The sequence below is a fragment of the Pteropus vampyrus genome, unplaced genomic scaffold (assembly GCF_000151845.1).
Source record: "Pteropus vampyrus isolate Shadow unplaced genomic scaffold, Pvam_2.0 Scaffold166, whole genome shotgun sequence".
Taxonomy (NCBI): Eukaryota; Metazoa; Chordata; class Mammalia; order Chiroptera; family Pteropodidae; genus Pteropus; species Pteropus vampyrus.
In genome coordinates this window covers 2,711,486-2,721,142 of record NW_011888947.1, presented here as the reverse complement: position 1 = coordinate 2,721,142, position 9,657 = coordinate 2,711,486, and the positions used below count along the sequence as shown (strand labels likewise).

The following is a 9,657-nucleotide window of genomic DNA, read 5'->3' as shown; positions in this document are numbered from 1 at the left end:
CCCGGGCCTCACTTCTGGGAACTCCCTTAGCAGAGTGAGCAACACTCGGAAGAGGCAGAAAAAAATGTCAGTTCTGCCTGCCAGTAAAAACAGTAGGGTGCTAGTGCTCACTGACAAAGCTCACCCCACGAGCGGTGAGAACTTAGAGGAATTCTAAAATAATCGTTTCACTTCAAAAGTCTCCCGCTTCTCTTTGGGATGACTGCACATTGATTGCTTCTTAATCTTTGGGGAGACAACAGCTTTTGAGGACCAGAAAGTTATAGATCCCTTCTCCAAGAAAAAAAAAGGGGCTCCCTGGTGCACAGAGGGTGACCAACCATCCTAGTTTGCGACTGAGCAGTTTCCCTGGGCTCAGTGCTGAACCCAAGAAGGTTCTTGCTGACCCTACTGGCTCACAGAGTTCTGCCTGTAACTTCTGAGCCTCGCAGACTCCCAGGAGGCCACTTTAGGCTATGGAATCCTGTCCTCATTCGTTTATATTAAAGAAGACAAGATGTGTTGATGTGGGGTTTAAAAAAAAAAAAAAACTGGCCTTCAATTACCCAGGTAAATCAGTCACGGAAAGCAAGAAATCCAGTTCTCCAGTCTTCAACATGAATGTGCGTGTTGGCTCTGAGGCCCTCCACCTTTCCAATAGCAATATTAACAAGTGGGGAGGGGCCTTCTGCTGTGAAGCATTTTTCTCCTGATACAAAACCATTAGCTTCTCTGGAATGACCTGGGTTTTGAAGGACAAGGCAGTCGCTGACAATCTGAGGGGCGGATCCCTTGAGAGGGGAGGTCGCAGTTTCTGAGCAGGCTGCTGTTAACTTCTGGTCAGTTAACAAGCACCTGCTCCAGTAATAGTTCAGATTTTCAAAGAGCCTATTTTAATTCATTCTCTCATGTCTGATGTTAGGAAAGAGCTAGATAGGTTGCTTGTCTCATTCAAAAGGCAGTTCGGGAGACATCTTCCAAACGCAGATGGGCCAGGGACAGTGGCGAGGATGGGGGGACAAAGGAACTCAGGGACAGAGGCTGGACTGAGCACCCTCTGGGTGCACAGATGACCTCTAGAAAACATTCTCCTCTGAGTTAGGGGATTAGTGTTCTCTCTCCTTCTCTTCCTCTCTCTTTATCTCTTTCTCTAATTGTGGTAAAATACTTATAATATAAAAGTTTCCCTCTTAACCAGGTGTAAATGTACTGTTTGGTACTGTTGAGTATATTCACGTTACTGGGTAACAGATCTCCAGTTTTTCATCTTGCAAATCTGAAACTGAACAGCGACTCCTCATTCCCCCTCCCCTAGCCCCTGGGAACTGCCATTCTGCTTTCTGTTTCTGTGAAGTTGACGCCTTTTTATACCTATGTAAGTAGAATCATACAGGATTTGTCTTCTTCACGTTCTTGCTCTTTTCGTGAAAGAGATGCTGGCTTCGTTAACCAGTGGTTGGAAGCTTGGTCACTCCACAGGTGGCTACTGGGTCCCAGGTACTGTGCAGCGGGGTAGGCATGGAGAGAAAGCCCAGACCCACTCTCCTGCTGAGTGACCTACTGCCTTGGTGGTGTTTAAGTTTTCCAACTCAGGACATGATTAGAAGAGGCCTGTGTCCCCCACTTCTTGTACCACACAGGGATGGCATAAAGCACAACCAGACCCTGTTCACCCTGTCCACCCTTGACACACATGGAGTCCAGAGGCTAACCCCTCTGCGATGGCCACAGCCACAAGTCACTAGGTCATGAGTGAGGCAGAACTGCAGTTAGTCTTCCTGCCCTGTAGATATCGGGTCTGGCTTTTTATCTTTAAGTTGGTTAGTTGCCGAGCTGAACTGAGCGGCTGACTCCATCAGTCCGGTTGAGCATGTCACCAGGTGTCACTGGGGCCATTCTATGAGTAACTCTATTTTCTATATATAGGTATCCCCCGCTTTCCAAAAGTTCACATAATGTGAACTTTCGGAAAACTAGATATACTCTTCACTTTCTGCCATTTCAACTATGGGAGGTTTCATAGGAACCCTCTACCTTCAGATAGACAGGGGAAACTTGTAATTGGAAGTCATCAAGCTCAAGGGACCTAATAAATGGGACATTTTTGTTGCAAGAAGCAGTATCAGTTGCTGTAAGAAATGACCACAAACTTAGTGGCCTAAAACAGCACAAATTTATTCTCTAATGGTTCTGGGGGTCAGAAGTCCAACACAGGTCTCACTGGGCTAATATCAAGGTATCAGCAGAGTTTCCTTCTGGGGGCTCCAGGGGAAAATCAATTTTCTTGTTTTTTCTAGCTTCTAGAGCTGCCCCTACTTTTTGACTTGCGGCCCCTCCCCCGCTCTGTAAAGCCAGCCCTGGCCGGCCAGGTCCTTCTCATGCTGCCTCTCTCTGCCTCTCGCCTCCCTCTTGTAAGGCCCCTTGTGATTCCACTGGGGCCACCCGGATCATCCAGGACACTCGCATCTCAAGGTCTCCTTAACTTAGTCACAACTGCAAAGTTTTCTTTGTTTATGTTTTCGTTTTTGTGTTTTTGTTTTTTTGCCACATGAGGCCACATAGTCACAGGTTTCTCGGGATTAGGACATGGGTGTTTTGGGGGCCATTATTCTACTGATCATAGAAGCACAAACTTCACACTCAGCCAGACCTCAGTCGGAATCTCTACTAGACCATTAACTGTCTTTATGGTTGGCAAAATTATCGAATCTTGCTAAACCCATGCTTTCTGACCTGTAAAATGGGAATAACAGTAGTTGCTCATCTCAATGGAAGATTAAATAACAAGCAAAAGGCCATCAGCCCGGGCCCTGGTATTTAACATGTTCAGTGTCAGCGTTAGCTCTGTTTACCTTGAAGGAGGCCGTTCACCCCACAAATGGGTTAACTCAGCCCATCCGTGCAGCTCTGGCTGCACCTGACAATTTCCCGATGAGTGTTTAAAGTACTGAATCTTGGGCTTCACCCCAGAGCAGCTGAATCTGGTGGGAGCGGGAGGGGTTGGGAGTCTGGACCTGTCATTGTGATCCGATGCTGTGGGTGGCTCTGAATTGCTGCGAGGGCTGAGATCACTGCCAAGGCCATTGTCAGATTTTAGCACAGGCCAGATGAAAGGATCACAGAAGAGGCAGGAGGGTGTTACCTACCTGGTTCTTAACCTTGAGTATGCGTCAGAATCACTCGGCCCTCATCTGGGGAGATTCTGAATCTGTGGGTCAGGGTGAGGCCCAGGCGCTGGCATCTTTTAGCAAGTACCAGCCAGTCCACCCTGAATGAATTGGATTCATTACTTCCAGACAACCCGATCCGAGGACCATTTTTCTATTGGATAAGTTAAGGCCCTAACGAAAGTTTAACTCAAGGGTTTTATTATGCAGGGACTGGACTACGTGTTGACTTTAGAAAACAACACACCTTGACCCTGCTTGAAACCCAATAGCTCCCTTGGCACCTAGAGTAAACCCAGACTCCCACTGTGGTCCTCACAGGCCCACCCGATTGGCCTCTGCCCACCTCGCACCTCTCTCATCACGTTTTGCCTGACTCATTATATTCCAGCCACCCAAGGCCTTTTTCTGTTTCTTGGACAGGACCCCAGGGCCTTAGCTCCAACTGCTCCCTCTGCCTCAGTTCCTGTGCCCAGAGAGAGTCCCATGGCTATGGCCAGTGCCTTTTTGTCACTCAGATCTAAGCTCAAAGGTCATAGCAGGAGCAGTCTTCCTTGATTAACTGTTCTATAATTGTCCCCCTCCTGGTCATTTTATCTCATGATCTGGTTTTACTTTCTTCATAGCTCGAGTTACTTGTTTGTGTGTTTGTTTACTTGTCTCCCTCTATTCTATGAAGGCAGGGTCTTTATTTGGTTTTCTGAGGAATCATCCTGCATCTAGGACAGAACCTGGCCATAGTAGAGGCTCAGAAAATATTTGTCAAGCAGATGAACAAAGGAATGAATGAATGATGCCAGGTCTCTCTGGAAAGACCACTGAAGAATCAAGGTGGTGACAGTCATTGCTTTGGGGTTGACATGGCCCACACTCCACCAACCAGGCCGCCGAGTAATGGTTGATCCCCAGCGGGGCGTCACCCGTGAGCCCATCCTCCTTGATGGTGATCACTGCTCTTCCTGTGCTTTCAGACTTCGAGCATCTGTAAGACAGCCGTGCACGCAGGAGTCATCAGGAATGAAAGTGGGGGCTACGTGGACGTGATGCCTGTTGATAAAAAGAAGATGTACGTGGGCTCGCTCAGGAATGGGGTCCAGTCTGAAAGGTAGGGATGCATTCTCCGACTCTCAACACCCGAAGCCAGCGGGGGTGGTCCCTGGGGGTCCTGGCAGGAGGGCCTAAGACAGTGCCTTTAAAATAAACTTGGGCAGACTTGCATTAATTCTTACCAGAACACCCAGGACAAGCCTGTTCACGTCTCTTTCTTTCTTTTTTCAAAATAAGAACTTTTTTCTTTCTATTACCAATGCATGATTTTGTAGAAAATTTAGAAACCTCAGATGAGCCCACAGAGAAAAAATTGTTCAAAACCTGTCAACGGGGGGAGTAACTGTTAGATTTTTGGTGCATATCCCTCTGGTCATGTGTGTGTGCATCCCCCGCCCCCAACACACACACACAAAACAATGGGATCAAATTATAATTACATAGTCATTATATATGGCTGCATAATAACATAGTAACATAGAGTCTAGAGTCCAACAGACCTAGGCTCTGCATCTTACCAGCTTCACGACCTTGAGCTCACCGCCTAATTTCTTTGCGTCTCGGTTTTCTCACCTGTGATATGGGAATAACAGCAGTCTCTACTTCCTTGTCGGAAGGATTCATTGAGATGATGCCCAGTTCTTTCTAGAAGGACATCAGTCATGTAGGATAGGAGCCCACCCTAAGGACCTCGTTTTAATTTAATTACCTCTTTAGAGGCCCAATCTCCAAGTACAGTCACATTCTGAGGCTACTGGGGGTTGGGACTTCAATCTGTGAATTTGGAGGGGGGACACGGTTTAGTCCATAACAGAGAGGAATGCTGAAGTCTTTAAATATAAGGGGCCCTCTTTAGAAAAGAAATATAAAATCAAGAACACAAATGTGCCAAGGACTTTGAAGTTTAAGCTTTCATGGCTCCACAGAGCTTGGCACCTGGCTCCATCCTCCCATCTCCCTGGGACACTTTTGAGCCTCAGGATGGTGCTATATGTGAAGACAATGCCGAATCAAGTCACTGAATCACACACAGTTCTTCCCAAGGATCCCTGCACGGTCACTGCCATCAGCCCCAAACAGCTAGAGTTAACAGCGTTTGCAATTTCTCCCTCAACATTTGCAACCTTTGTTTGGGAAAAGCTTAATGAAGGGAAATTCCATTGATTTAATGGGAGGGAAATGAAGCAGCTGATGAGGTGGAATTTCCTGGCCACGCTGGAAAGAAATCCCAAGACACCAATCCGTTGTGCTCTTTGGACCCCTTTAAGAGAAACAGTTGTTCTGAGATGCCGACAGGTCTGCCTTTGTTCTCTGCTTGTATTATCCTTGAGGACGTCACAGCAGTTCCCCAAGGGCTGTGACAAGGGCTTACTGTGTGGCCCCAAAAGTGGGAGTCTGGGGAGGGCAGGGGACCAAGAAGGGGTCCCAGAATTGACATTTTCTCCTACTGTCATCCCCTTCACTCCTCCAGTCTGGGGAGGCCCGTCGTTCTTTCCCTCTTCCGAGGGACCCACCTGAATTGCCACTGTCATTATGAGTATCTTCCAGGCAGCCTTTCCCAGGCCCAAAGTGGCTGACGCCCACTGCACTATTAATCAGCCAGCTCCTGCCCCCTGAGTGGTGGTAAGTGGGGCTCGGTGTCTCAGAGTGGGCTCCCTAGGAAAGCAGATTCTCAGGCTCACCTCCAACCTGCTGAATCAGAAATTCTGGGAGTGGGCTCAGCAGGCTGTGAGTGTGACATGCCTCCCAGGGGTCCTGAAGCACACTGGAGGATGACAACTGCTCCTGTAAGGATGATGGAAGGTGACCGCGCCTCTGGCATATGCAGTCAGCGCTATACGTGATTCTGATATTTTGCCATTAAGAGTCATTCCCTTACTACATACTCACGGTGTACCAGGACCTGCTGGGATCCATGGCACCAAGATGACAGAGTCCACCCTCCACATACAGAGGGAAGAAGCTAGGCCTGGAGGGCATGTAGGGTCTGATGGCATTTGGGACCTTGCTGCACTGTGTGTCCTTGGGTAGGCAGTCTCCCTGAGCCTGAGTGCCTCCTCTGTCAGATGGCTGCCAGGAGGATGAAATGGGACAGTGTGTGCCAGGTGCTTACTGGTGGTTCATAGTAAGTGTCCGATAAATCCTGTGGCCCTTGTAGCTGTGACGTAACTTCTGAGGTCAAACCTCAGGACACTATGGCTCTTTTCACATAGGGTCATAATACTATAAGAAATAGCCTACAGAGATTATCTTTGAGAACAAGGAGGAAAGCCTCTTGTAGGAATTCGTTCTTTCCTCCTTGTCTCTATCCTTCCAACACGCTCTCACCTATCAGATGTCTTACACTTGGTGAGCCCTTAAGATGTCCCAGGCACTGGGACCCAGCAGGGTACACATGGCCTGACCTCTGCCCTTGTGGGACTTGTCATCTAGTAGGGGGACAGATGATGCAGAAACAAGGACTTTTTAGTAGAAAAGCACAGGGAGGGAGGTGCGGGGAGCTGAGCGCAACAAGCAAGACACCTTCTTACTGTTCAGAGGCACCTCCTGGTGACATGGCTCCAGCAGATATACGGACATCTCTGGCGTGGCCATGCCCCGACCCCCCCTTGTTTAGATAGGACCTCAGCAACCCTCTACACGGAGCCCAGGGCTAAGAAATTTCCCCGGAGCCTGTTCCCATCAGGAATTGTGAGAACCGACATGGGGCTGCAGGGTAGCACTGTCCCCAACATCTGCTGGGACCCTAGAGTGGTCACAGTTGGTCCCAAGGAAGATGTGGGCACTGGCCATACTGTAACTCGTTCACAGCAAAATATGTTCTAAATTCAATCAATCAAACAAACCAACAAAACTCTTCTGAACAGAGCACTCAGCACAGGGGCCGAAAGTTGGTTCTGCTTCAAAGCAGCAGTGGTTTAGCAATGACCTTTTTCTAGAAGAGGATTTCCTGAACGTTTTGAAAGGTGGCCGTGCAGAATTGGGACAACATAAGAAGACAGGCACCTTCTCTCTCACACACATGCCACAAAGGATAGCAGAAGAAGAGAAAAGTGTCAGGAAGAGCTTTTGATGTTGGGAATGGGGTTTGTCTGAATATTCTCAGGAAGAAGCTGGACATCTGGATGAATATCAGTTCAGGATTTTTTCTTAGGCCAAAACCATTTTTTAAAACCTATTTCACAAGAAGATTGGGAAATATGCCAACAATGACATCGACAATTCTTTGGTCCCTTCTAGGTCACCCTGCTCCTAGAACTGCCAGCTGTCTTTTTTTTTTTTTAAATCCAGTCTGTGTTATGTGGTACTAAATGGTGACCACTTCCTCCCTGAGTAATTTTCACTGGCAAGGGTGAACCTCCAGGACACAGTCATATCTTTGCAGCTTCTCGTGGACCTACAGGCACCTGCCTCCTGCGGGGCTCCTAGCATCTGAGCCCCCCATTGCAATCTAGGGTTAGCCAATATCATCTTTGAGGATGGCATGGCCACAGCCCGTTCATTTAGGATAATGATTAGAAAGGGGTCCCAGAGTCTTGACAGACTTGGGTCCACATCCCAGCTATACCTGAAACAGGTATTTCATTTGGGACAAATTGTATCACTGCTCAGAGCCTTGGTTCCTTTCTGTAAGTGGGAAGAACTCGAGAGATCTCGTGGGGTTACTGCAAGGAATGGATGGGTAAGATGATGTCTTAAAAAATTGAGGCAGCATCTGTCGTGTAGTATGTGCGTGTGTTTGGCAGAGCTGCTGGCACAGAGGAGTATTAGCCCCAGGAGCAGGCGAGTGGCTGGGAATCCTTAACCAGGACAGAGATGGTGACGTCATCTGAGACTACAGTCATGACATATCCCAGAGCACCTTTGTCACAGCTCATCAAGTAGATCAGTGGTTCCTCATGAGCTGAGTCAGCTGAAGGGAACTTCCCAGAATCTTCTCAGACTAATTCAGGTTCTTCCCCAATTCTACAGGGAATTTTTGCATGGGTTTTCTCTTTATTTCTTCCTTCCTTCCTTCCTTCCTTCCTTCCTTCCTTCCTTCCTTCCTTCCTCTCCTCCCCTCTTTTCTCTCCTCTCCTCTCCCTCCTCTCCCTTTCTTCCTTTCTTTTCCCCTTCTTTTGAAAATAAGATTACAGAAACTTTAAGAAATAGTGAAACTGATTTTAAGAAATTACTATCACTAAAATTTCACACCCAGAAAGGACCACTATACACTATGCGATTCTCTCCAGATTTTTCCTGTTTACACATGAACACCTTATTTTTTATGTTTTTATAACAGTGGGATCATAGTATCTGCATCGTTCTATTACTTATCTCTTTCTGGTCAGCAGTGGGCTGCAAAGGTCTTTCCTAGTCAGTCCGATGTAGCTGCGCCATCATCTCGGTGGCTGCACGCTGTTCCCTTGTGTGGCGAGCCCATCATTTCTTTACCCAGCTGATGGACATCTGTGTTGTTTCCTTTTTTCTTTTACTGTAATAAACAACACTGCAACGAACATCTTTGCACAAGCCCGTGTACTTTCCTGACACCTTTTTTTTAGGTAACTTCCTCTTAGTAGAATAGCCGAAGCTGCCAAATCGATCTCTTTATGTAATGCACAGTGTGACTCTCTCCTGTTTAAACCCTGCCCCCAGTGGCCCTTCCATTGCCCTAAGAAGAAGATCCCCTCACCTTTCAATGCAAGGTCACCCCTGATCCAACACTGCCCGCTTTTCCACCCTCTCTTGGTACCGCCCCTCCTCATTATAGACTTCTCTGTGTTCCTTGAACATGCCAAGATCATTCTCACCTCAGGGCCTTTGCACCTACTTTATCTGACCCTGGACCCTCCCAGCTCCTATATATTCCTGTGGCTTGGTCCCCCTTGTCATTCAGACCTACACACAAATGCCACCTCTCTGAGGAAGCAAGCATTCTCCTACTGTTGAGTCCGCAGTTGCCCTCCTCCTCTTCCCAGACCTGGTCTGATCCCATTGCCCCGGATTTTATTTTCCTCCGAGGAACCACCACTCTCTGAAATTATTGCTTATACATATTTATCTGTTTATCTCCCACCCCCAGACTATAAGCTAAAGAAGGCAAGACTCCCATCAGTTTTGGTAACCGCATGTCCCTAACACCCAACCCAGTGCCTGGCACATGGTAGGTGCTCAGTAAACATGGGCTGAATGACAGATTGTTGAGTTCGGCCATTTGTTCAGAACTGGTTGAGGGATTTTTAAGACCCTTTATGAAAATTGCCCAGAAATGCTGTGCCAATTTCCACTCCCTTTGTACATATGTGGGAGTTATAAGCTAACCCGAAAACGGAATCAGAGGGCAAGGTTTAGAAAAGTAGGTTATTTTCTAATTTACCAAATTCACACTCATTTTTCATCAAACATGCACAACTGCCAACTTACACAGTAGAACTGGTGCTTAGTAAATGCTCAGGATATGAACAAATGGGGGCCCGCCAAA

The 9,657-nt window shown here is 47.5% G+C and overlaps 1 protein-coding gene across 1 annotated transcript in view; it reads left to right on the top strand.

Annotated features, from left to right (window-relative positions):
- The window catches only part of CRISPLD2 (cysteine rich secretory protein LCCL domain containing 2), a 51,965-nt gene that overhangs the window by 38,117 nt on the left and 4,191 nt on the right, over positions 1-9,657 (top strand). The window contains exon 13 of the mRNA XM_011370278.2: positions 4,118-4,251. Within this exon, the coding sequence (XP_011368580.1) occupies positions 4,118-4,251 (134 nt within the window). The remainder of the gene's footprint in view (positions 1-4,117; positions 4,252-9,657) is intronic.